We start from the raw sequence: 27,562 nt of genomic DNA, 5'->3' as shown, positions 1-27,562 counted from the left end.
AAGAGTCCTTGGAGCCGAGCTTGTCAGATTATATACCAACTTGTATTTTCTTCCTAATTGAACAGTTGTTTTCCCTTGTTTGCCATGGTTTTTCTAAATATCTACAAGGTATCTATCTCATCTTACTCCGGATGTACCAATCCTCACCTCCAATTACCATTCCATTCTTTATAGATTACTAGGGACTCCATCGTCTCATCCACGACTCAATGTACCTCTGCATCAAACCATCAGTGACGGGGTCCTCCACAAGAGCCAAAAAGGGGCAGTCGTGAACCGTAATCTCAGTTTCGAATCCAAGTCCAACCTCTCCATTCTTCCTTTTTCCTGCAGTAGTTTCATCTGCCTCAGGCTGGCCATAGGCTGCATACTTGTTTTTCCAGAAATCGACAAGTTTAACGCTCGGATTCTTCTCCGGGTCCTGCTCACTACATTCCAATCTCCTCAGCCACTCCTGCGGAGACACAACCTCAAACTCTGGCAAGGCTGATTTCCCCTTCAAAGCAGCAAGCAAATCCCCCTTCCAGCTAAAATTCCTCGGATTAACCAAATGGTATACCAAATTGGCATCGGAAGATCCAGCACTTTTCATAGCAATGTCCGAGATAGCCCGACCACACTGATCAACAGGCAACCAACTAACCCGCTCATTAAGTTCCGGCAATGCGCCCGTTGTCAAAGCACTTCGGAACATGAGCGCAACAGCCTCCGTCTCATTCCATTGAGCACTGACGGTATCACCGCCAAGCTGACCTATTCTCAGAACTCGGGCTTGCATGCCTGTCTGGAGCATGGCGTTACGGGTGATGTGTTCAGTGACCATCTTCGACCTGCCATAGCCAGTTTTCTGTGCGAGATTCAAGTCCTCAATGATAGTCTCGGGGATCGACGCGGGCTTGGGCGTGTTGCTTGCAGCGCTAACGCTGGAGCAGAAGAAGAACCGTGCAGGGGAGGGTAGACGGGAGCGCAGACAGAAGTTGATGAGGTTGTATGTTCCGCGGATGTGCTGCTGCTCGAATGACCGTACGCCTAGGTTGAAATTTACGGCCCAGGCACTGTGGATCACGCATGTCAACGACGAGAGTAGGTGTTGCAGATCGTGTTCTTCGAGACCGAGGTTGGACTGTGACATGTCACTAGAGACGGCATGAAGCTTTGCGGCTTCGGTATTGGTAAGAGTGATGTTACGATCTGCTAGCGATTTATAGAGACGAGCCCCTGCCGCCGCTTGTCCTGGTGCACGCAAGATTGCCCAGACTTCGGAGACTGTTGGTCGCTGTAGCAATTCTTTGACAATGAAGGCTCCCAAGTTACCCGTTGCGCCGGTGACCACCACAACCTCTGTTTCTGGGCTTTGGGTGATGGTCGGGAAATGTTGAGTGAAGCGGGAGTACTTTTCTATCATCTCGCGCATGGAATGAAGTTCATCTTCCTTCTCGGATTCTTGACCCGTTCGCAGCTGATAGAGGTGCTTCGCCAGTGCATTGATAGTTCCTTTCTCGAACACAACGTTCTGGGAAAGCTTATCTCCCGACTCGCCAATATCAATATTGCGCATGATGCACCTCCAGATTTGCGTGGTCTGCAAGCTGTCAACTCCGGCAGAGAAGATGTCGGCCTCAGGGCCGGGTAGTGGTACGCCCAAGTCTTCGCTGAATCTTGAAAGGAGCCAATTCTCTAGTTCTGGAATGCTGAGCGCGAGAGAACCTCTTTTCTGGCCGCTCCCTTCAAATTTGGCATATACCTGATTGATGTCCTCCTCAAATTGCTGATAAACCTGGGCGCGTATACAGGTTCCTTTATCGGTTCTGGGATATGCAATATCAGCACCCTTGATCACGATGAGATCCTTTGGGATGCGAGAGAACGTCTCGGCGCGAGAATTTGCCTCTTCAACGGCTGGCCAGATAACGTCCAAAAATTCTTCGTTGCTCAAGTGAGGCACCTTGCCAGGAGCACGGAAGATCAAAGCCCCAGGCACAGTCCGCTGGAAGCCGAACACAACGCAGTCACTCACGATAGGCTCTTCTCTAACGCGACCCTCAATAGGAATAGGAAGCACCTTTTCGCCGTTGACCAGCGTGATTCGATCATCCAGCCGACTCAAATACTTGAAGTAGTTTTTCTTTTCTGGATCAGGGTGTCTGGTAAACAAATCTGCCGTTCTGAACGAGTTCTCTGGGTTCTTTGCGCTGTAGGGTGGCTTTGAATTCGAAGGGCCCTTGCTCGGCAGGCCATCCAACGCAACACATTCGAAAACCCCAGGCGAGATCTCATCCATCAAAGTGAGGTCCGCAACAGGACGGTGCAGTCGCATATACTGCCACTCCTTATCTTCCGGAGCTCGGAAAGAAGTCATGATTTGTCCTGTCTCCGTCGCTCCATAATTAGCGACCAGGTTAACACCCTGTGCCACAAGACGGTCGCCAAGATCATCTGGGCAGCTGGAGCCGCCATATAGCACGAGTTGCGGCCTAGCCAGTGCTTGAATGCCTTCTTTCTTCTCTGCCAGTAGTTTGATCACATATGGCACGGCGCTGATTTGCTGTGGCTGGGCCACCTGAAGGGCTTCAAAAAGATTTTGATATGTGACTGGAAGAGAATGGTTTCCCAGGTACGCTGGTGCTCTGGTAAATAATGCTCGTCCAAGCTCCATCAGAGCATGGGAGTGGAATAGTGGGCTGATAGTGAAGAGTCGCAGCCCAAAGCTCTTTCGGAAGTTGGCTAGTGTTTGAAGGTTGGTAAGGAAAATCGGCTTTGGAAAACCGGTACTGCCTGAAGAATGAAGAATCCAGGCAATCTTATTGCCTTCTCGTGATGGATCCGCACCCGGGCGTTCAAAGAGAGGGGCACTAACAGGACGGTTGAACCAGTCCTCTCTTTGTAGTAGCGAGAAGCTATTGCAACCAGGACGCTCAGTGCAAATATCAATTACAACTTGCTGATGTTGTTTTTTGTTGACAATCTGGTTGCAATTTGCTATTCCCATTAGCCGGGCATAAGCTGGAGCCGTGAGACGTGTAGATAAGAAAAGCACAGCATAGCCAAGGCGATTCAGCGCAAAGAAAGTCACCACGACCTCGAAGCTAGATCCAGCTAGCATAGCAATAACAGGGGCTTGCTCAAGACTTGGATCCTAGGAGATGATTAGTCCCGGTTGACACGGAAAAAATGACTTTCTTCTTACCGCAGGTGCAAGACCCTGCTGCATGTAAAAACGAACAGCGAGATCAGCAAACCGATCGATATCCCCGGCTGTATGCTCCTCGAAATCAGCCGCTTCATGATTCGGATAGCATACTAGAGGTCGCTGTGCCTCATCTGGCTGAGCAGCATGAGATTTTAACAGACCATCGATGGTTGCGAATTGTTCAAACGCCGGCCACTGGGAGTGAAGTGTGCCGTTCAATAGCCGAGTCGCGATATCTTTGGTCTGGAGTGGCGATACGCCCTCTTCAATGGTTACTGTAGCCATGATGGCTGATTTAAACGACAATTCCAATTCATTCGCTCGAGATGGTTTTTATATCTGGCGGAAAAGCCCCTCACGGGTGCTTTTCCGGATTTCCGACTTGATGCCCCCCCGGAAAACACCGCATGCCCGGTTTTGGATCTCCGCATCATTTCCAGTGCCAAAGAAGGAAATATCTGAGCGTTGATGTAAGAAAGCTTTATTCCAATGATTGGTGTGGTATCTGACAACTTGGATGCATGAATATGAGACCAGCTCTGGGTTGGTGTTGATGAGCTCGGATATCCGAGGTGAACAACGCACAGGCGTTTCCGCAGCACAAAAGACTTTAGTAAAGGTCCTCTGCAACAGAAGCCCATGTATACCAATCGAGCTCAGTTTTTTTCGTAGACTTAGGTCTATATAATATTTCACTGTAGTTACACATTAAAGGTCTATTTTACACCGTATCACCTTGAATCCGGCATAATCGACCATTCTGATTCGGAAGACCATCCATGCTCTTTACAACCCAATCCTCACTGCCAACACCAGTAGGCACATAGAACAAACCAGTCGGGTCATACCGCTGTTTCAGCTTATACAAACGGTCGTAGTTGGTACCATAGAAGGCCTGCTGGAAGTGCGGCTCTTGGATATCCGACTCGGACATGTACGCGCCGGAATCGGGGCAGACAGCGCGCCACTTTCCAATGGCTTTAGTGAGGTCATCCATCTTGACTTTGATGTCAGCATCGGAGGTAGTGTTCGTCCAGGACGTCGATGTGATGGCGTGCATCAGCGACTGGCGGAAAGCCGGGTTTGCTGCATTCGAAGTGAAGCCCTCTTGTAGCTCGGCTTTCATGTTGAATGCGAGCAATGTAAAGCCGTCGGTTATAGTCGCACGTAAGGCATTGAATGTCTCATTCAGCAATGTAGGCGTTTCCCAGTTTGCGCGCGGGAAGAGGCGAGAGCCGGTCATTACGGTCGAGGAGGCGACGGTTTCGAGCGGAAATCCGGCGTTCCAGCCGTCGTAGAAGCTGTCATAATAGGTTGTATTTGGTTGGATTAGAATTCCCAGCTCATGAAGGTCATCGAACCATGGTTTGACTAAATCGTTGAACTCGTCCACGGTATGATTGACGGCGAAGAAGGGGCTCATTAGGAAGGTGAATGCACCCGGGCCCATCGGCATCACCCAAAAGTATGCATAGGTGCCAGCGTCGGCGTGAGCCGGGAATCGCTCCAAATATGATCGGATACCAGCCCAAAAGGTCTCGACGGAAACATCATCGCTAGTGGAAAAGTTGAATGTCGAGACAGTAACACCTACCTTGGGGTAGACACGAGAGATTAGGGAAGTGACCACTCCGTAGGTTCCTGGTCGGAATCGGTTAGATAGAATCCCGAGAAGAGAATGTGAAGCACACATACCACCGCCGCCACCACGCAGAGCCCAGAATAGATCAGCATCACTTTCTTCAGTCACAGTGACGAAGCGTCCATTTGCCAGCACGACCTCAAGAGCTAGAACTTGATCAGCAGCTAGGCCATATACGCTGGACATGGGCGAATGGCCACCGCCGAGAACGTAGCCACCAGCAACACCGACAGTCTAAACAGTTCAGTTATTGCAAGTGTCATTCGGAAATGATCAACTAACCTTCCCTTCGCCACCAACGGCGGTGAATTCAAGTTCCTGGCCCTTTGAATAGATCTCAAATGCCTGCACACCTGACCCCATCTTGACAGCTGGACCCTGATAGCCTGAGGCACGATAATTCTCATAGTATTCAATATCCTTGAGATGGTGGGTCCAGATACCCAAAGCACCAGCACCAGTCGATTTGCCGTTAAAGTCATGGCCGGTGTTCTTAACGACCAGGCGGATGTCCGCGTTACGTGCAAAGTTTACCGCAAGTTGAATTTGAGCGACACGGCTCACATTCACAGCATAACTGCTATATCCACCCACTGTGCAAGATGCAGAGGCATTGGTAGTGGGTAGACAGGTTCTTCCCTCGAACAGAGGCCACATTGCTGACGCGGGGTCCGCAGCACTAAACGTGGAGTCAGTATGCCATTTCTATGTTTTACACACTCGTGGTGGAACGAACTGAAGATGGGAATCCGTCCACAGCGAGCTGATTTTCTCGCATTCGGCGCTGTCATATTCGGGCCAAGAAGAATAGCAAGACGCCGCTAGGGGGACTGTTTTGATGAGCGCACCACCTAGAAGGTCATCCAAGGCCGACCATGTAGACTGCGACGGCCACTGGTGGTCACCGGGCAACACCTTACATTTCCCTAAAGGTCGTTTGGTCTTACCAGTGGCATTGCTCCCAAATTCAACCAAGGTTGACTGATGTTGTTTGAGCTTCGCAATGTCATGATCTGCCAAAGGAAACCGCTCGCTGTCAAATAGCATTGCGCCAGCTATGGGGCTAGGCAAACCCTGTCCAACATGGGCATCTCCGGGGGTTACGAGGAGGATAGCACCAAGAAAAACTGCTGTTCTGAGCGAGCAAGGGGCCATGGTGAGATTGTGAAAGGGACGAAGCTATGTCTGACCTTCGCAAGACCGAGAAAAGTGGTGAATGGAGAGTTTCAAATCAAGTCTCCCACGCTCGCCAACCCAAGCTGTAGATTAAACGATCTTTGTAGTACCCAACATGGGATGGTGCTTCCGTAACATGAGGTCGACATTCAAAAGGAAAGCTGGCCACCTCCCAAACAACTTGGGATGTCTCACTCAAGCTCTCGCTCGAGCTGCATCTCACTCCACTCTCGTGCGTCTCTTTTCGCCGGGCTTAAAAGATTAAGCTAGAGCCTGATGGGTCCTTTTTTTTTCAGATCTCCGCGGTGGAATCACCTAGGATAGACTTTGTGACGCCTGCTGTGTGTTCTTGGCAATACAACGCCTTCTACCCAATATAACTATCATTACTTTCTTTTCATCCATTACTCTGTATGAAGAAGATAATGGCCTATGCTCACTCCGGTCGGGGTAGACGTTCTATCTACGACTGAGTCGAGCAACACGACTACATGAACATGCGCTACTATCCTCGTCTTCATTCTCATCGGGCTACCATTTGGTCTAACGCGACTTTTATTCTCCCTTTTTTTCCTAATCCAATATGCCCCACCTGGGTAGATCCGATAAGCTTTCGGAGGAATACAACATTCGCAACGCAAGGGACTAGGAGAATGTTGCATTTCATTTGAGTTCACTCAAGAGTAAGGGGAAACCGATGAAGCAGTACCGATCGTTCCGTTTCTGTGCGAGGCATTGATATTGTGAGCCGATGCACCCTCATCTGCAAAAAAATCACCTTGACGACTTTTGATCCTTGACAAGTCCACTTCAAAGTTCGATGCCGACTGGGGGAGTTCTCATGCACTCCTCTTTCGCCCCCTTACATGGACCAGCTGCAAATGCTACGGTGTAAGAACGATCAGGGTTTTCACTAACATCCCAGAGGTGACTGTTTTCTGTGCGCCGATGATTCAAATATTGACCCGTGTAAGGAAGGATACGTTGGGGGCTAGGGCTTGCAATCTACATTGAAAGTACATTTCAACAAGCGACCATTCAGATGACAGCAAGGTGAGAAATGACTCGGCTTTCTGTCGAGAAGTCTGGCCAAGAAGAACTCCACCCATCTAAATTGAGGCTCAAACCCTTGCGCGCTATTCAATACTGACTCTCTCCTCAATTACCGGCATCAACGGACATGCAATTTTTTTTTGGCAGATGGCGCCCAGACCCCCAATTGGCTCAATCTATGAAAATGGCTCCAATGGCCCTAGAACTCCCAAGCAAAAGAAGTGGACCCGATGTCGATCCTAGCTCATTGTGGTAGCCGCAATGCCAACCCTACATCTTAAGATCAAGCTCACAGGCTGATCAAGAAGCCTTCCCCTTCTCTGAGAAGATCACACAATGGTTGACAATCATTATCAGAAAGCCGCCTTAGGTATCGTGGTCGCCTTCCCTATTCTGGGAGGTATTGCAGTTCTCCTTCGGCTCTGGAGCCGATGGCTATTACGTTCTGCACTCACAAGCGGTATGGGTTGAACCCTCCCGGGTTCCAGGTTGGCACTGGATTTGGACTTGTAGAAGTGATTGCTAAAGAGATTTGATATAGATGACTACTTGATTGTCGTGGGATATGTAAGATCCCCATAGGTCCAAGTCTATGAGCAAATGCTTAATTTGTCTTTTCCTAGGTTATCGCCATCTCGCAATCTGTTACCTCATGGTACTGTAAGTGGTTTGGTGATGAAGCGCAAACCGAGCATCGGCTAATTCGGTAAGATCAGTTATCAAAACCAACTATGTCGGCATTCACATCTGGGATGTTCCCAAGAACCACAATCCCAGACCCGGGCTGAATGTAAGGTGCAAAACACAGCTTGCTTCATAGATCAGAGAGACTCACATGAACAAAACAGTGGAACTTCGCAAATCAACTCCTCTACAATCCAGCCTTGACCGTGGTCAAACTATCGATCTTGTTATTTTTGCGCCGTCTCGATTCACACTCACGGGTGGTCAAATGCCTCATCTGGAGCTCCTTTGCCATGGTAACCAGCCTTTTCATTACCGTTCTCTTCGTCGACATCTTCCAGTGTAGCCCAGTGGCATACATCTATGACATGACGATTCCGGGGGGCAAATGCATCAACCAAGCGGCATTCTACGTCTCGACCGCAGCGCTAAACCTGTTCACCGATATAATGGTCCTCTCCATCCCGATTATAATCATCGCACGCCTGCAAATGCCTCTCCGACGCAAACTTGCCGTGTGCATCATTCTATGTCTAGGTGGGGTGTAAGTAACTCCCCACATCCAACCCCAACCCCAACTCCATCTCCATCTCCATCTCCATCTCCATCTCCATCCCCAACTCACCAAATAACGCACAGCGCAACCGCCATCGGAGTCTGGCGCATCATTATTCTCGCCCAAGGATTTCTCTCCCACACCCCAAACCCAGACCCAACCTACTCAATCGGATTCTGCAGCTCGGCAGTCGAAGTAAATATCGCCGTGGTAACAGCCTGCGGCCCCTCCTTAAAAGCCATCAGCGGCAGGTTTCTCCCGCGTCTTCTCGGTAGCTCGTGTAACGTAAAATTGGCCTACGGCACTGACACCGGCACCCGCGTTGGGTCACGCAGACTCCTATCGAATCATCTCAAGGCCAAGTCTGCATCACACGCACAGACATCACTTTGCTCCACCCGTGGTACTGATCATGAAATGGCAGACCCGCTGGGCGGGCCGCATGGCAATGTTGGTGATTTTGAAATGCGTAAGTATAAGCGTGGAGATAGTTCGAGTGGGAGTTTGAGTGATGATGATAAGGGTTTTATGAAGACTAGTGAGATCTCAGTCGGATACGGTATGGAGCCCAGGGCGGAGAATCGGTCGCAAGAGGGAAGGCCGACTAGTATAGATAGCTTGGTGTAACACAGAGGGTACTTTGTACAGAAAGTAATTTATGAATGCTCATGGCCAGTAGCCAACTTGAAGATCTACTCCATTTTCGGATGTGAGGGGTTATACAGAGCACATAAGAGGCCCCGTATTTCCCCTCTTCACATGAACTCTTGTCCGGTGAATATATTCAAAATAACTTGTATCGAGTTATCGAAAACTTTCGAGAATCATCAACATGACGACTCAGTACCAGTTGCCGTTCAAGGTGTGCATTCTACTCATTTATCCCTGTCCACTTGGATATCCGGCAACATGTTCGAAATGTTGAGCGCAAACAGCACTAATACGATTTTCTGCAGCTCGCGGATCCCAGTCTGCTGAAATTTGACTCCATCATCGGCGACAAATGGGTCGGTGCCCAGAGCAGCAAGCGGTTTGAGGTCCAGGGTAGGTCACTTCCAGGTCTGTACCTGACGCGGAGATCACCGCTTATGTAGATACCACTCAGATCCCGGCACCGACAAAGCGTGGGCCAGCTGCCCGGCAAACGCAGCAGAAGATGTATCTGCCGCTGTGGAAAATGCACACGTAGCCTTTGAGCAATTCCGCAAAGTCAATCCACGTCAGCGCGCCAAGTGGCTTCTAGAATGGCACAACTTGATCGCAGCGGCTCGCGACGATCTCGCCCAGATCTTAACCCACGAAACAGGCAAGCCGCTAGCAGAAGCACAAGACGAGGTCAACGACTCCCTCGGCTTCCTATGGTGGTTCGCCGGAGAAGCAGAGCGTATCCAGGGCAGTGTATCTAGAGCTGCGGAACCGAACCGCCGCCTGTTCACCATCAAGCAGCCGATCGGCGTGGCAGCCGCCCTCATCCCATGGAACTTCCCCGTTGCCATGGTTATACGGAAAGCCGGCGCCGCGCTAGCAGCTGGCTGTACGATGGTCGTTAAGCCCAGTCCTGAGACGCCGATTTCGGCGCTCGTTTTGGCAGAGTTGGCGCACCGTGCGGGTATCCCGGCTGGTGTGCTGAATGTGCTCCCTACGGACTTGGAGAATACACCGGCACTGAGCGAGGCGTTGTGTAAGCACCCGCTTGTTAAGAAGGTGACGTTCACGGGCTCGACACGAGTGGGTAAGTTGGTTGCTTCGCACTGTGCGCATGGTCTGAAGAAGTTGACCCTCGAGCTCGGTGGGAACTGTCCCTTCCTTGTTTTCGATGATGCCAATCTCGACCAGGCGGTTGAACAGCTCACGGCGTTGAAATGGCGCCATGCGGGTCAGGCGTGTATTACTGCCAATCGCATCTATGTGCAGGCAGGAGTGTATGATCGTTTCGCTGCGCTTCTGAAGGAGCGTACTGCTGCGATAACTGTTGGTCATGGTGCGGTGGCCGGTACCACGATGGGACCATTGACCACGCCTCGGAGTGTCGAAAAAGCAGCTGCACACGTAGAGGATGCTCGTCGTCTCGGTGCCGATGTCATCTTAGGGGGTAATCCTCTCAAGTCGAACCCTGGTTATTTCTTCGAGCCCACTATTCTATCGGGAATGACGGAGGAAATGCTCATTTCACAGGAAGAATCCTTTGCGCCTATTGCTGCGCTTTACCGGTTCGAGACTGAGGAGCAGGCTGTCAAGCTGGCTAATGATACCAGCATGGGTCTGGCTAGTTATGCTTTCACCAAGAATGTCGATCGCACGTGGCGTCTCTTCGAAAACTTGGAGGCGGGAATGATCGGGATGAATGCAGGTGGGTTTACTATTCATATCGTTATGCAAAAATATGCCTAACAAATTCTGCAGGCAACCTATCAGTCGCCGAGTCGCCTTTCGGCGGGCTCAAGGAATCTGGTTATGGCAAGGAGAGTGGAAAGGACGTGGCGGTCGATGAGTACCTAGTTAGCAAAACAGGTACCTTGACGATTGAGGGACATCATTGAACATATACATGACCTTCATAGACCAAGTCTTCTACCTGAATGAAATGAAATTTGTGAATGTTGTATTGGCTTCAGTGTGAGTGGTTGAATCCACTTTTCTCCAGGCGTGGATGGAAATGGATGTCCTGATTGGCTACACGCAATTGGGGGGGAATCTTTTCAATATCAGATTTTCTTCACTGCACATTACATACCTTCAATATCATCACCATGGACAGCATTGGTACACTACGACACCTGATTCAGTCTCACCCGCTCATTGATCACCATGCACACAACCTGCTGAACCGCGAGTCAGCCACCGATTATGAAAATTACCCATTAAAAGCCATCACCTCATCAGCCGACGGTCTAGCCCTAGAAAATGCCCGCACCACGCTCCCCTCGCTGCGGGCCACAGCCCAACTCTCCGAGCTATACGGTCGCCCCTGTGCAGACTGGACCGATATCCAGACCGCCCGCAATCAAAGCGTGCGCGAAGACTACGACGGCTTGATCCGAAAGTCTCTATCAGGCACGCATGCACTGCTACTCGATGACTACCTCAGTGACGACGAAGACATCGAACCGTCCAGCTGGCACGATAGCTTTACGGTCTCGCCGACAAAATGCATCGTGCAAATCGAAGCTCTGGCAGAGTCCACAATCCTGCAGGTCTCCAACGCTCGCAAGAACGGCGAATCAGTCTGGAACAATTTCCGACAGCGATTCCAAGATGCGCTCGGCGAGGCTTTGGACGATGCCAATGTCATTGGGTTCAAATCAGAAATTTGCTGTCGCACCGGATTGGACGTGGATCCGTATTCCTCCGATGATACCACACTTGGCGGGTCATTGATTCGCATCCTCGATTCTGGAACCACCAGGTCTGGGTTCGAGGTCGATGATAAGCAGATCTGTGATTGGATAGTCCAACAGACGCTGAAAGCGATCTCGTTCAAGAAGAAAGCCGGTGTTGTGAAACCTTTGCTATTTCACACCGGCTTGGGAGATAATCGGATTAATCTTTTGCGGTCGAACCCTGCGTATTTGCAGCCGTTAATCGCGCAGTATGCTAGCGCGGACATCGTGCTATTGCACGCTGGATACCCTTACACCCGCGAAGCGGGGTATCTAGCTTCTGCTTATCCCAACGTCTATCTTGATCTCGGGAAGGTCTTTCCCATGGTTAGCCGCGAGGCACAAACGAAGGTTCTGAGAGACAGTCTAGAGCTTGCACCTACCAACCGTCTGCTCTGGAGTACGGGTGGCCAGTTTCACCCTGAGACATTCTGGTTGGCTAATAGACAGTTCCGCCAGGCTCTCGAGACGGTTAGTTGCCAGCGTACTTTTTTTTTAAAAAAAAAAAAAAAATCGTCTGCTTACTTATTTTGTTAAACAGGTTCTCGTGGACTATGTTCAATATGGCGACTTCACTGCGGCTCAGGCTATGAAAATAGCCGCTGATGTTCTGTTCTACAACGCCAATCGTCTTTATAGCCTCGACTTGACTCCGTCATACACACCTGGAGAGTAAACCGCTGGCGAGGAAAAATTTGCACAGGTTTGTTGATGTCTTGAATTTCCGTTCCTTGGTATATACTAATAATTACCTTGTCAGCTGATATTTCTACCCTCAGGCTCTCCAAATGCATAACGCTTGGATATCGCAAACCCGTTGCAAAAGTTCATCACCCCTTCATAGATTCTCAGACCTCTCAAGGTGACACGGGCCTACAAGTGCTGCTAGTCCCGCTGCATGTGATGAAATACGTAACAGTCAAGCAAGCCGAACCAGTACACTCGCCATCTAACCCGAAGATTCTCGATTTCACTTTCTGGAACAATGCCAAAAACGAGGAGGTCATGTCGATGAGAAACATCTAAATTGTAGTCTCATACCACAACTGATCATATTCATGACATTTGTTTTCAACGCCGTCTAGCCGTCATCCCAAATCGTGTACATATCGCAAGGCCAGCAGAGCGATCCAGCGCCACCTGAAGTAACAGACATCTACAAGTTTGTGAATTTCCATCACCAAAATAAGATCGAAAAAGCAAAAACGCACGTATATCACCAGGCGGCTAGAACGTTGCACGCCTTGCAATGTTGAGTATCTTGCAAGAAACGAAAAAAAAAAATTACAAGCTCCAGCCTTCGCTCCCATGTACCCAGCGTTGGCTTGGCATAAAGTAGTGTAAATCAGAAATTATATAAACAGTAGTTGTCGAAATTTGTGTGTAAGTCAAACAAAGGGGAGTGAAGAGAAAAAGAGAAAAGGCGAAAACCAAGTGTCATCACGTTCATGTCTAGAGTGATAGCATTGAAAATGTTTCAGCATTATCAACACCAATCCCATATTCAGGTCAACGATAGACTGATATCATAGGGCTTTGATGATAGAGAAAATCAGAACAGAACAAAAGTAGTTCATGTCGTGTGCAGTTTGTTGGCAGGGTATAGAGGTGAGGTAGAAAGGTGCTGGAAGGAAATGTGGTCACCAGAAGAGGTGTGTCAGGCGACAAATTTCAAATGAAAATTTCAGGAACAAGCCAGCGCGAACAGGCCAGCGCACCAAACCAAAATGGACCAAATGATGCTGGTTCAACATGCCATCTTCCGTTCTGTTACCATCCCATCCCTTTCCCACTCATCTAGTAGCCGTGCGACTTCTCTGAAAGAGACAGGTTTGGTGAGGAACAGGTCTACACCAGAAGCAATGGCATCTGACTCATCACGAGAGCTGCTCAGTCCAGTCAGAGCAATTATGATAGCTGGGGTACGGCCATCGATGTCCCTCTCCAACGAGCGGATAGCACGTGTAGCCTCGAAACCATTCATGACCGGCATCGACATGTCCATGAAGATGATATCGTAACCGCTCTGCATACGCTCGACTGCCTCCACCGCCAATTTGCCGTTCTCAGCTGGGTCCAGCTCGGTTAGCTGGCGCTTTTTGAGGAACGTCATCATCAAGTTGAGGTTTATGCGATTATCATCAACCACAAGCACTCGTGTCAGTCGTCGAGATTTGGTGGTGTCCTCTACCAGTGGTCCTGTTAAGGGGGCTTCTGAAATTTCCTCGGGTAGTGTGGTGATTTGTGATGCAGCTTGCGGTGGTGAAATTGTCATGGGGCGGATTCCAGGACAACTCAGCTCCGGAGCGCTAGAGCTATCAGCGGAGGACATGAGGGGTGAAACGAAGGCAGATGGCAACGAGGACGTCCTGAGAGGCAGACTCAGTGGTTGCAGAGCGGAAGCTGGTGTCGCGGATCTCGATTGGCCGTGGGTCAGACACCTCATCACACTTCGAGCCAACTTGTGTGGCCCACAGGGACGCCGGATGATGTCCACGGAGGAGGCAAGAGGCAACCACTCGGATTTTGCCCCAGTGTAATCCACTGACTTGTGACATAGAACGAGAAGAGCAGGCAAAGTAGCCGAGGGTGCAGTGGTGCGGAAGTTCGGTAGGTCGTTTTCATCCATAAGCACAAGATCAATTCGGGCTTCCGGTGTCCATGCGACGATCTCTATTTTATACCAGTCTGAAAGGTACCGAGCAATTTCAGACCAATTAGAGTCGGCATTCACATCGGTTGGATTGGCTCCCCAGATGGAGGCTCGTCTACCAGGGTATGCCTCGCGTAGTAGAAGAGTTTGGGTCAAGGTCTCTCTCTGTTGGATAAGCTGTCCAGACGGTTCGATGGCCGGGCTTTCCTTGCCAACAGGCCGCTCTAGGGGGAGGGATACATGTACGACAGTGCCCTCCCCAGGACGGCTGCGAATTCGAATGCTTCCATCCAGAGCCTTGACCAAACTGCGAACAATTGACAATCCCAGCCCGGTACCAACAGCCAGGGCGTCTTCCTGGGCAAAAGGTGTATAAAGCTTGCCGCGCAAAAACTCTTCCGATATACCTTTACCCGTGTCGGTTACTGTCAATGTAACCAAGTCTTCAAGGCCCTGCCGCCGAGATCGTCCTTCAGATTGGCTAGATGCTGCCAAGGATAAAGTGACACGGCCAGAGTCTGTGTATTTCATGGCATTTCCAAAAAGATTCATAATGATGCGCCGCAAAGCACCCGGCTGAGTACGGTAAACCCAATCTCGGAATGAAATGTCGATAACAACTTCGACATTCGACCACTGATTCTGCGACTTTGTTTGATGTGGCATCAAAACGGGCAGGTCCGCTGAAGCAGTAGAGCTCTGACCATATACATGGCCAAGACAGATGCCTTCAACGACTTCCTCGGCAAGGATGGCTACATCAGTAGCCACAAGCGTATCCAGATGATGCGCCAGTTTGTCTGAACCTTTGAATTCCAGCGAAGACTCTTTCTTACGTTTTATTGACCGCCAGGTTCGTTCCAAGGATACTACTTTGCTGAAGTCAAGTACCTGATTCATTGTATCCAGCAACGTCCGGCCACAGGAATTAACAGTCTCAAGCAATGAGGCCTGGAATTCGTTGAGATGAGTACTGTTCAAGAACTCGGCAGCGGCCAAGATTCCATGAAGGGGGCTACGAAGTTCATGTCTAGGAAAAGATAGTGGTCAGTATCTGTTGTCGAGCATGTTTAACATCCCCCAGAAATCTAATTAAAACTCACGAGATACTCCCAATAAAATCTCCCTTTTGCCGATCCGCAATGAGGGATTCAACACGGCTATATTCGGCCATAATGGAAGATGAAAACCCAAGCACGGAACTGAGCTCGACTGAGGTAGTGAACACCTGGGTTTCAACTGTACTCCAGCAGAAACACCCTCCGAACCACTGCGAGGAAACAGCATTCCACAAAGGCACAAACATGATTTGCGCGGCATTTGGGAAATACTGGTTGAGTATTGAGTTCTCCGCGGCTTTTCTCCGTTTTCGCAAGGGCTTTGAAGGTTGTGGAGCACTGGGTGGAGATCGACTGGCACTGGTGCTAAGAGGGGCCTTGTCTTGCAGTTCTTGGTCGTCATCGTCTGATGTCAAGATGAGCCCATCGCGGTGGAAAGACCACAGCTTTCCTTTGGGGTACCGTCGAAGTAACAGTTGGAGAAATGATCGGTCCAAGTTGGCCGCAGCGCAGGTGGCCATCGACCCTGCCTGGGGAGCAAACGGTTCTTCATTTGTTGATGCTGACAGCACAGAGGCAGGTCCGCCTGTGTCGGAACAGTCACTCCCCATTTCTGCATCCATCAAAGGGAAGTTGTTAGCCTCCAGAAAAATGACCCCACTATCGCCGCTCAGGTCAAGACTCTCACGGAGTAAGTTGGCCGCCCTGCGGAAACACCAAGAGTTACCTTGCGAGTCATCGGAAGGTAGTCGATTTCGGCTGCTGCTTGTCAGCCATTCTGGCAGTGAGCTCTCTACAGTGCCCGATTCAACTTTTGAACCACTGCTTAATTTCGAATCATAGTCCATTTTCAAATCGGACGGGACGGAGCTGAAAGAACGCGCGTCGGTACTGAGTGATCGGTCGTTCGGTGGACTATTGGATGACGTTTGAGACACGTTTTCTGGGCCATTTTCATGGGAACCACCGGATGCACTCATTCGATTGTGGGAAGATGAGGGAGTTGCTGATGGAAGACTGACACTGCCGGTGTGCGACTGATCGATATTATCCACAAAACTAGAGCTTCCTTCAACGAAATAGCTAAGCCCGCGGGAAAGGCGTGCGGCCCGGCGTCCCTCGCAAGCCTCTCTGCAAACGCTCAAGTAGTCCATCACAAGCATCGAGATAGATCCTAGGGTATCCTTCTCTAGCGGTGTCAATCCATCTCGGGGCTCTGTGTCCAACACGAAGAAACAACCCAAATTGATGTTTTTGTCTGTTGTCAAGGGAGTTCCCGCGAAAAAGCGGAAGTTGGAGTCTTTGTCGACGAAGGAAAGGTGTTTGTAGCGCTCATTTTCGGTCAAGTCGTTCACGACTAGAAATTGGTAGTCCGCATTCTCGCGGTCGTTGGGGGGTAGTGAAACAGTGTCCTGTCGAATGGCGTCAAAATCTAGGAGTCATACTAAGAATACTGGGATCGAATTCGCAATGGCTCCGGATCAGCCAGCTCGTCGAGTGAGCAAAATCTTACCTTGCACACACTCCATGTCTTGCGGGTGTCGGATGCCCCCAACCAGACACCATCATTGTCGTCGTGGACTGACGGATCGTTCAAATTTAGAGATTTTGTGGCTTCGGCAATGATGTATTGTTGGTCACGGTCCAATACAGATATAAACACCCGCTCGACATTCAATCGCAAGGCCGCTAGCTGGGCAAATGACGTCATAGTACTGTTCGAGGTGCCCAGAACGAGAGCTTCTGTCACAGTTGCCGTCGCTGGTCGGGAAGTTGTGCTGTGTGAAGGCATAGAGCCCTCAGAGATCGGTGGAGTGATAGTACTTCCTGAAATTGCAGAAAAGGGAAATCCATCGTTTGTAGGAAGCGAAGATGAGACCACTTCAGCTTGAGAAGCAGGCTGGTAGTAGCGGTAAAGCTCTCTTGCCCTACGATCTGCGTTGTGTAGGCCATGCTCGTGTTTCCTAGGAACTTCCATGGTTTGACGCTAGCGGTGGAAGAGCGAAGACGCAGTTTTGCATCCTCGGACTCCAAATTTCGAGATTAGCGAAGCTATCACTTCAGTGACGACGAAGGCAGGGTGACGAGGGTTGAGAGAGATACAAGTGCACAAAAGAGCTGGTCAATTGGTGTGAGACTGTTGGAGCGATGAGTATGACTGGATTAATCACAAATTTTCGGAGAAAAAGGAAAGTGGGAGTTCGAGATTTAGACACACCATTATCCAAGAACAGCAAGTCAGGTGAATCGCAGATAGTCCTCGAGGGGAAACTGCGTGGGAATTTCGGCATGCAAAGCCGAGATCTCATATGTCAAGGGAAAAATCTGGCGAGGTGGACCAGTGAGGGGAGAAAGGTATAGAACATGAGGAGTGGGCCCGGCGCTCGGTGCACATTGAGATTCGTACATGGAGTACATCTGCTCCACAGCTTCATCGCCTCTCTCGTGGGATTTTCCAGAATCTTGGGATCGGCTCACCAATGTGGTGCAATTGTCGCTGGACCAGCATGTTGACTGGAGCATGATGGAGTGGAAGGGTCCATGGGGCGTCCACTGGGTAGCACCTGTGAGGACATTGTGTGGAGAAAAGTAGGTTTCAGTGGCTTGATGTGGTCCTGTGGCGTCCCAAGACTGTCGATTATTGGCTCACGGCCTCAGGCCACAGAATTTGCCGTGAAGATCAGGCACCCCGATCAGCGCCAAGTGGACCAATGAATCTTCATGATCGCTCAACCAGTAGAAGTTCGTTGGTTGCAAACTTGCTTCATGCTTTGTTTCATGTCGTAACCTTGGAATGTGAGCCATGTTACCTCAGTAACCTCGCCAAGGCCTGTTGACTAGTTAGGGCTTCCACAGGTGTTTCGTCATTCAGAAGAAAGAAAAAAAAGGCTGTGCGTCATCTCTGCCAGGGGGTGAAATTAGCCAGCAAGCCCAATGACGATGGTGGCGAGTTCATGCAGCAGCCATGCAATTAGGCAATCTCTACTTCACTGCCTAAGATTTTGTGGTGGCTATACAAAGCGATCGTCTCTTCCGTCATGGGCCTGAACACCCGAGATGATCGAAGCCTCACCAAATCATGTCGCATTTAACTCTTCCAACTTCTTTGACCTGACTAAGAGTTGTGACCGGTCACGGCACCCCAGATATACGCCACCCACGACCCAAGTATCAACAAAATTAGTATCCCGAAGCAAAATATGGAAATGTTCCGAGTGCGCCGTTGCTGGGTTACTAAGTTGCGCTCTCGGATCCGCTCGATGATAGCCGCACCCGATGTCAACCGTTTATGCCGAGTCCACTGTAGCGGCGCCAGGTTATCAGTCAAAAACGAGCCCATCAGGATAGCTGAACCGACAACCACAGCACCGGCACCAAGAGCCAGATATACCTGCACCACTCGGCGGTATGAGTTGTGATCTGCGTCCTGCAAAGCTCCCGTGATGATCCGGATTACAATGCTCATACTATTACGATTTTCAATGTCAGCTTCTGCGCCAGACCACATTTCAAATGCAGGGATGTTAGATCGATCTTACGCATTGTTCATAGTGACTTTCAATGCATACGCAGATCCAAAAACCGATTGATGCCAGAGTGTGGTGCGAACGCTGTCGATGACTGAGGTGGGTCCGAGGGACACAGCAAGGGCGTAGATGCCAAATGCAGCTCCTGTGCCGGCCGTTGATGTTGCAAAGTTAATGAGAACCATGCTCAACAGCATGCCGAGACCGCAGGCAAATACTAAGGAGATCAGCATCAGTCGTATCCGGCTTGTTCAAGAACCCTTAGGTCAAACTCACATATGGATGCTCGGTTGCCGAGGACATCAATGAAAACGCCCAAGCAGGGAACGAGAAAAAATCCTGGCTTAAGTTAACTTTTATCGAGCCACTTTGACTATGCATTCCTGGTATATCATACCTGCATACTGCGAAAGAGAGCTATACCACCCGGCCTTGATAGAACCGACATTGAATCGCTTCTCGGCCAGCTCAGTGGCATTTTGGCTGAAAACTGATGCGGCAGTCGTTTGGAATGCGGAGAAGCCCAAGACAGCCCAGAACATCCACGGGAGCTCGAATAGCTTTCTAAATTCAAACTTTTTGTTTTTTTCAGTCAGTTGTTCTTTCGTTGCTTTGTCGCGTCGTCCCTCAAAATGGCGGTTGCAATACTGGTTGAAGAACCAGAACGCTGCGCTGGCCGCATTGGTGAATAGGTTCATGAACACCGAGGTCCAGAAGACCCATGCAAAGTTACCGGTTCTCTATGCTTGTCAGCATTTCCTTAACCAATTTCAACACGATTCAACTCGAGATAAGCGAAGAATCACCTTTGCAATGATATTAGCCGTCGAATTACCGACAAACCCGCCTATCTTGCCAATGGCGAGCTCAAAGCCTAGTGTGGATGCAAATCCATTGCTAGGAGGAAACCAAGAAGAAAACATCTTGTACTGCGCGATTTGTGTGGCAATATCGCCGAGCGCGAGGATGACTCGCCCTCCGATCATGAAGTTGAAAGAACGCACGGTCGCGGCGGCAGCAATGAGGATAGAACCGATGGTATAAACGATATTTCCGCAAACGATCATCTCTATCGAAAAGGACTAGTCAGTTTATCTCTCTCCCTGAGTTGACACACTCAGCAACGTACCAGCTCCGCCGACTCGATCGGTGATCACACCACTTATCAAAAGCAGTACCGTTGCCATGAAATTCTCGCTGGCTTCCAAAAGCGAAAATTGAACGTTGTCTATATGCATTTTCTGCAAAACAAACCACCGTCAGTGAATGCTGCGGATCGACGTTTCCATGGCATTTAGTACCTTTTTCATCGTGCTCTTCATAGCACCCGTCACGCCGGAACTCCAGTGGGAGCCAAAGCTGATACAAGATATAAGTGCGACTGCGCACAGCTTTGCCGCAAGGGGTGGTGGCGTCTTTCCATTGGAGTCATCGCTAGAATTATCCGATAGAGATTCTTTCGATAGAGTGTGAATATCTTCAGGGCCAGGCGTCGACACCACGTCCACGGACTTGGGATCTGAAGCTTCAACTGCCATGATCACAACCTGACACCCGAAAAAAATAGCAATTTTATCGGGTTGTGAAAGAAAACAAAGAGCTTCCAAGCGAACCTACTTAAAAAAAACCGTCCAAGCTATGACTACTTGTGGGATCTCGGAGATTGATAAAAGTCTAACAAGGTGGGGCCCTGCAATTCAGTGCTATGGTGAGCTGATCCCAGAAAGTATCAATGCTCCTTGGCCAGTTCACGCACGTAAGGAGGCCGAGCAGAAAGTCCTCTTGGCGATTGGCAAATCAGATAAGATGGTTACAACAAGTTTGAGGGGGGGGATCCCAAAATAGTTTAGCCTTACGCACAAACTCCAAGTCGGGGCAACATCGGTGAATTTAATCTTCTCAGCTTTCTATAACGCAACTATCATCGATCAAAAAAGGCCTGCTCGGGCCCACGTGGAACCCCAAAATTAAATTCACTTCTCGGCTTCTCTCCGAGCGGTGGCTATGCTCTTGTTTTTGCTCCCGTTTAGACCCTATCGGATTCGCAAACAGGTGTCACGGTGCGAACCGTGATGCTTAGTAAGAGGAAGATCACGGCACGTGATTTCCGACCTGTTTATCTGAACTTCAGTTCTAGATCCTGTTGTGGCTCTTCGAGCTACGTCTTGTACAATAGCCTGCCCCTGCCTGTACCTGTCAATGGGAATCTGATCTGTTATGACCTGTTCCTACCAGTCATCTCCTATCATACCGTCCTGCCAGCCCGCACCCTGACACTGCGAAAGCTTATTTCTAACCTCGGTTAGAAAATTAATAGTGGAATTTGTGACGATCTGGGAGGATTTCTGCCGGAAGTTTCCGTATTGACGAGGTTTGTATTGTTTGATTGTTGGATCGTGACAGGACCCCATAAAAGGTTCCTGTCTCGCAGGTTTCTTTCTATCCTTCTTTCTTCTTCTTTCTCTGTACTTAGTATTCTCGTTGAAATGCACTCTTTTGTTTAAAGAACTGGCTGGCAACAGAATTAAGTTATTATATATCTATTTAAATTACTTAAAAACATAGAGAAAAAATGTATAAATAATGTATTTCACGAGGTTAAGAAATTCTACTTGTTACTAAAAAGGCCCACGGGCGTCTACGACGCCTAAGGCCCGTGGGTAGTGCCCACCCGCCCGTCCAAGGGCGATGTCGCAGTCTAAATAGAGGTATATAGAGAGTGTTAAATTTAGTTCGTTAAATCGGTGGGCTACTTCAAGAATTAAAGATATTTCTTATTTCTTGAAAGCCTAGATAGCTAGTAAGGTCCTACCATCTTACTCCATTAAATTTTAAGAGCTTCGAGAGCGTATTAGTGGCATAATGGGTGGTTAAAAGAGTAGGGTTTAAATTAATTGATACGTTTTAGTGGGGGTGTCTAGCTCGGGAGTGAAATACGTTAGGCCAAAAGATCACAAAGACAAACAGAACGTCTGTTTTGTCATTCCAGCGGCATATATAGTAGGTCCTAACATTCATCAGGGACCACATCTATAAGCTAAACAAGCACCGTCTACAGCTGCGCATGTTTACCGGACTTCTAGATATATCCATGGATACTTGGGAATAGGCGTAAGCATGAAGAGAAACTACACACCGACGGCAGGTAGGAGCACGGTGCATGAGCTATCGGCATCATGTCGGTACACGATGAAAAGAGAGAGAAAAGGTTGCTTCCGTTCGTCATACTGGAAAATCCACCTACTTTTCTAGAACGCAACTTGACAGGCGGGATCACACAATCAAGACTCACGTGTCTGCCCCGGATGTTTACATCCGGGAAATTAGTCGTAACAGTTGCCTAAGTTGTACTAGATGTGTCTTGGTATCCCAATTGAGAGATTCTTACAGGAGATACTACATTTAAAAAGGGTCTCAGAGACGGGGGAACCATGTTGAGAAAGACAGTATCAACAAAGCCAATAGGATATTCAGCACAAAAATCATTTCCTTTTCCTATTAGAGCGAAATACGTCCGGAAATTGTTATAAGAGAAGCCAGTTTCCCCTACTCTGTGAACTATCAACATACCATCCGAAGAAGCATTTTCAAATTTCTTAACTATGGACTACGTCACCGCCAGCCTGCGGGCATTGTTTGAAGGCCTTGATGGCCATGAGTTAATTATTCCATCAAGAGCGGAAACTAACCCTGGCTGGGAAGTCACGGAACATGATCTAAGCAACAAGAGCATAAAGGCCGAGCTGACTAGCTGGGTTGAAAGGTACTCTTCAACAATTTTTCTCCCGGGAGCTCTCTACTGAAAAAAACGACCTTAGTTGGTGGTCAGATGGCCCAAACCCAGCAATGATTGAAGCCCTCAATCTACCAAATTGGGTTGCATTGTTGTATCCTAATGTGAAGTATGAAAAGCGTCTCACGATAGCGAAGAGCCTGTCTTGGGTAAGCGCCACCATGCTTGAATCATTCGTCCTTAACTCTAATTGACTAGATCTTTGCTTGGGATGAACCCCTTGACGATGGAGAATTCACGCACGATCCTGTTGGGGCTATCAATTACTGCAACGAGACTATCAAATTCATGGAACTTCTTCGTGATCCAAGTCAAGTCTCGTCCGCATGTCATCCTAATCCTAACATCGCTTCATTCAAAGACTCATTCGTGAGCATTTGGGAGAGTCATCCAGGTACGTTTAGTGCTAACTACACGTGAACATAAACCTAATGAGGATTTTCAACACAAGTGTGCACTGGGCGTTACCTTGACGAGTGCTTGCGCTTTGTGCAAGGAACATCGGAAGCAGTTGGACGCCGGGAAAAGAACCAGGTTCCCACACTGGCCGACTACTTTGATTGGAGAGTACTTAATCTTGGCTTTGAGATATACTTCACCTTGGTCGAGTATGACGAACTCCCCTCATTTTGCCCCTATGAAAATCTTCTTGAGGCTTATCTCACTGCATTTGCAAAATGCTAATGAATTCTAGGTACTCGCAAGATCTTAAGGTCCCAGACGAATGCTCTAAACCGAACGTGTTCACGCAGATTATCTTCCGAGAGGCCTCTTTAATCCTATCTGTGTCAGTACCTACAAAAAAAAAGCTCACGGACCGTGAACTGACTGTTTTTTTCAGGTACAATGACCTTCTTTCCCTTCCGAAGGAACTAGTATGATTCCCTGTTAATCTAATGACTCTTTCTTTTTTCATTTTTTTGGCTAACTTGAAGAAGGATGCAGGTCAATTTGAGAGCTGTGTGCCGATCAAAATGTTCGAACTTGGACTGTCATTGGACGAAACTATTAACAGCTTTGGTCAAATGATCCACGAGTGTGCAAAACGATTCAATAAAGCTGAACAAGACTTGTATAGTCACACCAGCCCCGATAGTTTGGCTGATGTGCAGGCATTTGTGCAAGGCATCAAGCAGCAAGTCGTTGGCACCAATAAACACTTGTAATACACCTCTTATCCCCAACATTGATCGATAACTAATTACTGCTGGTAGCTATTCCATGGACCGATATGTTCGCAAAGGTGTCAACCAACCGGATGGCTCGATCAAGTTCAAAATAGCGTTGGAACAGTGATTGACTTTGTCGGTGGAGGGTGAAACTATCGCGCTGAGGACTGAGTGAATTAAATGTTACTATGCAGTTTTGTGTCGAAATCTGGAAATATCGGAAGCATGGTGCCTACCAATGCGCACCATACAACATCAGTACAGGTTCGACGGAGGTCTCTCAACAGGTCTCCACTTACTTCTACATGTGTATCGAAGAGAAATTTCGGAAGTAGCTCCAGCACTATTCAGGGAACTCAAGCATTTTGCATTTTTGACACTATCAATTATTCCTCCTTTGTAAAGATTCTTTCTTGAAGACTTCTGGTTCGTGGTCAGTCAAATGTTCTGTGTCGTAAATTTTTCCTCGTTTTCCGTGTATCTAGACGCCATCCATTGCTTTCAGACAATTGATGGAGTGCGGTAGTCTATGCCAAATGCGAAACTACAGCATGAACTTCAGAGCTACATGGATATGTAATTTGTGTCACCTATCTGCACAAACGACCCTTCTAGACTATCAGTGCAGATCACACCTCGAATGCCATGCATTTAGTGTATATGGATTTGGTGAGTCACAAGTTGTGTGTAACACAGGATGGGCTAAGAAGGGCTTTGGGGTATCACATAATAATACCAAGTGGAAGAGATGGAACCCCAGATGGGACTTTGAACAGCCCCGAAGTCTTCTATCTATCTGATATTTGGATGGTTGAGGTCGAATCATCTTTCAACAAGGCCACAGGCAGCCTTTGCCTACACTCTGAGATTTGATTGAAGATCACAGGGGACCTTGAAGAACCAGCTTTGGGAGGCAGATAGGCCTCTCCAGTCTGTTCGAAAGCTCCCGCTGTCAACGACCTCAAGATAGGAAATCGGAACAAGACGTCTCAAACATTTGCAACCTTCCAAAGTGTAAAAAAAAATCAACGCAAAAAGAAAAAAAAACGAGATGCAATGCAAAAGAAATTCCACCGATTTTGAATGAGCCAAGTTAAAGGCGTTCCATAAGCCGCTTGCGCACTGTCCACATGCGAGCGCGTTTGCCGTAAATGTACATCGGAATCGACATGAGCATGAAGAAAATCTGGATACCGCCGATGGACAGGAACACGGTGCGTGAACCATCGGCATCAAGCCAGTCCACAATGAAAAGGGAGAAAACCAATCCGTGGAGGATATCTGCAAAAAGAAGGCGTTAAATCAAACAGAACAAACGAGGAAACAAGTCATAGTGCAACATACTCTTACTAAAGTTCAATGTCACTAGCGCCTCGCCGGCATACTGGCGATAGCTGTCGACACAAAAAGTGATAGCAGTCGTGCTGCCCAAGCAACAACCAAATGAGATCAAACCAAAGAAAATAGTCGGAACAATCCAAGAGTCACCGATTTCAGCACTCCACCCAAAAGCCATCAGACCGATGACCGTAGACAAAGCGATAGGAATTGCCATAACGAGACGGAATTCAGGCTCGTAGATACCACCATTGCGTCTGGTCATAAACCGCGTGATGATGTCGGAAACTTTGCCCGCCACTGCGGTTCCCAGGAGACCACCAACAAACGGCGAAATGTAGATCAGGCCTGTGTGCAGCGCGGTGAAATTGTAGTGAGCTTTGCTTTCAAAGATATGTGCAACCGACTCCGAAAGTACAATCAGCCAGCCCACCGATAGTGAGTATACCACTGTTGACCAGAGCACAGCTGGGTAGGCGAATAGGACAAATGGTCGCGCGGCGACTCGGTACCAGCGATCTTGTGCAATGCGTCCGTTCCAGACTCTAAGCAATTGGGAGTAGGGGATCTTCGGGCGCTCGCGGAGTCGGTTTGTGTACTGTAGAGTTGCCGTCAGCGGTGTCTCGGCAGGCTCCAGAGACTCTGTCCTCGCGGGTGATGTAGCAGTAGACCGAGCTGTCTCCAGGTCATTTGGGTGTGCGACAGGCAAAAGAGCATGAGGTAATGGTTGGAGGTGGTCATCATCTTTCTCATTGACTGAGGTGGATGGTTGAGTAGTGATTGGATCACCAGTGGTAGCATTGCCGGCCTCGGAAACGAAATCCGAATTCTCAGTTTCAACTACCTGGTCCCCGTCTTCTGGGCGGTTATCCGCAAATCCAACATGTGCATTCTTGGATTTTTTCGGTGCCAATGCTGGATCTGAATGGGTCTGTTCGGTAGACTCGTCCAGGGGCTGAACATACGGGTGCCGCCCGCGGAAGCCATGGGAAACGAGGTCAGAGACACTTCGACTAGGGCGCTTATGTTTGTGCACACGCGGACGGGGTGTGCGATCCCAAAAAGTTTCGGGCACGAATAAAAACAGCAATACTAGACACATGCCTACAACCATGGCAACAATCCAGAATACCCAGCGCCAGCCCAGGCTTTCGATGATGGCGGCACTCACCAGGGGGATCAGATTCTTTCCGCCTAATAGCAAGAGTGTGTAAATCCCCACTCGATAGGCTCTTTCGTGCAAGAAATAGATCTCTGCAATTGTAGCAGATGGAAGACACTCAACTGGACTCACGGCAAATCCTTGGAAAATTCGAGCGATCACGAGACTTGGGTAATTCGGTGACGCTGCACACCAAATTGCCGAGACCACGAACAGGATGGCTCCTAGGAGATAAACCGGTCGTTTCCCGTACAGAATGGCTGTGGGTGACATCACAACGGACCCTAGGCCTAGGCCTAACATATAGAACCCGGTGGTGAAAGCCACCTTTTGCGTACTAACATCGTACGCAGCTGCAACTTTATTGAAGCCCGCTGCCAAAATGGGGGTCATGCCGCCTCCCATCAAACAATAGAAGCCGAGCGAGAGCAATGCAGTATCTCGTTGCCATACAGGCCAGTTCAGAGGGTCATTAACGGAGTCGTCCGGTTGGGGATCAAGCACAAACTGCCCGTCTGCCGTTCTCTTCTGCGTTGGAATCACCGACCGGGTTCGAGAATTAGATCGCGAGGGACGATAAGATGAGCTTATAGATGATGTCGAAGTCCGATGCGGTTGGTGTCTCATTCCCAAAGGTTCATTGCGATTTGCTGATAAAAGAAGCACCGTTCCTAAACCATGCCAGTCAGTTGTCAGTCCCCGTTTCACCAAACAGCTTCTCCCGATGGGGGGAGGATTCTCTACTAACCAGGAACTTCGTCGGTCTCTCTGTCACTTAAGATTCCCAATGTTGATTTGGCGCGATAATTCTGACCCTCGCTAAACTCGGGATCTTCTTTGGTCTTTCCTCCAAAGACTCGTCTCCAGCGCGAAGCAGCTGGCTGCTGGAGAACAGGCTCTCCCCCCGTGATGCTCTCCATTGAAGCAGAACGGTCTTCTGCTGGTGATGACATGCGTTATTTGTGAACTAGGAACGAAGCATTCAGCCAATTCCGTTTGCGTTTGCGAAACAAGTGTGCTAAACATGCCATTATTAGCCAGTCTAATGCATCTGCGCAACCAAAGACAACCCCCCAAGGTCCCTCGGGGGCACTAGGGAAGTCACTCACATCTATCTCAGATAACCAACAAGAGAAATCGGAATCCAGTGCCAAGCCAAAAAAAAAGATAGATCTATACCG

The 27,562-nt window shown here is 48.9% G+C and overlaps 8 protein-coding genes across 8 annotated transcripts; 3 read left to right on the top strand and 5 right to left on the bottom strand.

Annotated features, from left to right (window-relative positions):
• Positions 1-178: 178 nt before the first annotated feature.
• Pdw03_5875 (Male sterility, NAD-binding) lies at positions 179-3,475 on the bottom strand (the record flags this gene model as incomplete). Its single annotated transcript, XM_014682863.1, has 2 exons — positions 179-3,136; positions 3,188-3,475. 2 exons carry the CDS (start codon positions 3,473-3,475, stop codon positions 179-181), a joined length of 3,246 nt encoding a protein of 1,081 aa, XP_014538349.1.
• Positions 3,476-3,911: 436 nt separating this feature from the next.
• On the bottom strand, positions 3,912-5,987 carry Pdw03_5874 (FAD linked oxidase, N-terminal; the record flags this gene model as incomplete). The annotated part of the gene is made up of 4 exons (XM_014682862.1): positions 3,912-4,831; positions 4,886-5,066; positions 5,115-5,511; positions 5,569-5,987. 4 exons carry the CDS (start codon positions 5,985-5,987, stop codon positions 3,912-3,914), a joined length of 1,917 nt encoding a protein of 638 aa, XP_014538348.1.
• Positions 5,988-7,397: 1,410 nt separating this feature from the next.
• Positions 7,398-8,928, top strand: Pdw03_5873 (Putative succinate-semialdehyde dehydrogenase; the record flags this gene model as incomplete). Its single annotated transcript, XM_066101189.1, has 6 exons — positions 7,398-7,521; positions 7,603-7,628; positions 7,685-7,721; positions 7,778-7,851; positions 7,910-8,289; positions 8,385-8,928. 6 exons carry the CDS (start codon positions 7,398-7,400, stop codon positions 8,926-8,928), a joined length of 1,185 nt encoding a protein of 394 aa, XP_065958129.1.
• Positions 8,929-9,133: 205 nt separating this feature from the next.
• Positions 9,134-12,357, top strand: Pdw03_5872 (Putative succinate-semialdehyde dehydrogenase; the record flags this gene model as incomplete). Its single annotated transcript, XM_066101188.1, has 7 exons — positions 9,134-9,163; positions 9,258-9,345; positions 9,407-10,651; positions 10,705-10,812; positions 10,863-10,917; positions 11,060-12,152; positions 12,223-12,357. The coding sequence occupies 7 exons, from the start codon at positions 9,134-9,136 to the stop codon at positions 12,355-12,357; spliced, it is 2,754 nt and encodes a 917-aa protein (XP_065958128.1).
• Positions 12,358-13,428: 1,071 nt separating this feature from the next.
• Positions 13,429-17,370, bottom strand: Pdw03_5871 (Sensor histidine kinase/response regulator, putative; the record flags this gene model as incomplete). Its single annotated transcript, XM_014682860.1, has 3 exons — positions 13,429-15,364; positions 15,438-16,804; positions 16,906-17,370. The coding sequence occupies 3 exons, from the start codon at positions 17,368-17,370 to the stop codon at positions 13,429-13,431; spliced, it is 3,768 nt and encodes a 1,255-aa protein (XP_014538346.1).
• Positions 17,371-18,507: 1,137 nt separating this feature from the next.
• Positions 18,508-20,457, bottom strand: Pdw03_5870 (MFS transporter, putative; the record flags this gene model as incomplete). The annotated part of the gene is made up of 7 exons (XM_014682859.1): positions 18,508-18,859; positions 18,932-19,136; positions 19,196-19,258; positions 19,317-19,659; positions 19,726-19,988; positions 20,049-20,160; positions 20,221-20,457. 7 exons carry the CDS (start codon positions 20,455-20,457, stop codon positions 18,508-18,510), a joined length of 1,575 nt encoding a protein of 524 aa, XP_014538345.1.
• Positions 20,458-22,521: 2,064 nt separating this feature from the next.
• On the top strand, positions 22,522-24,008 carry Pdw03_5869 (Terpenoid synthase; the record flags this gene model as incomplete). Its single annotated transcript, XM_014682858.1, has 8 exons — positions 22,522-22,682; positions 22,738-22,861; positions 22,911-23,106; positions 23,164-23,320; positions 23,407-23,499; positions 23,554-23,587; positions 23,651-23,874; positions 23,927-24,008. The coding sequence occupies 8 exons, from the start codon at positions 22,522-22,524 to the stop codon at positions 24,006-24,008; spliced, it is 1,071 nt and encodes a 356-aa protein (XP_014538344.1).
• A 966-nt stretch (positions 24,009-24,974) lies between these two features.
• Pdw03_5868 (MFS transporter, putative) lies at positions 24,975-27,334 on the bottom strand (the record flags this gene model as incomplete). The annotated part of the gene is made up of 3 exons (XM_014682857.1): positions 24,975-25,162; positions 25,226-27,052; positions 27,130-27,334. The coding sequence occupies 3 exons, from the start codon at positions 27,332-27,334 to the stop codon at positions 24,975-24,977; spliced, it is 2,220 nt and encodes a 739-aa protein (XP_014538343.1).
• Between the last annotated feature and the right edge of the window lie 228 nt (positions 27,335-27,562).

This window comes from Penicillium digitatum, chromosome 6 (genome assembly GCF_016767815.1).
Source record: "Penicillium digitatum chromosome 6, complete sequence".
In the NCBI taxonomy this organism is placed as follows: Eukaryota; Fungi; Ascomycota; class Eurotiomycetes; order Eurotiales; family Aspergillaceae; genus Penicillium; species Penicillium digitatum.
The sequence above is the reverse complement of the archived record's forward strand: the minus strand, read 5'-3'. Positions and strand labels throughout refer to the sequence as shown.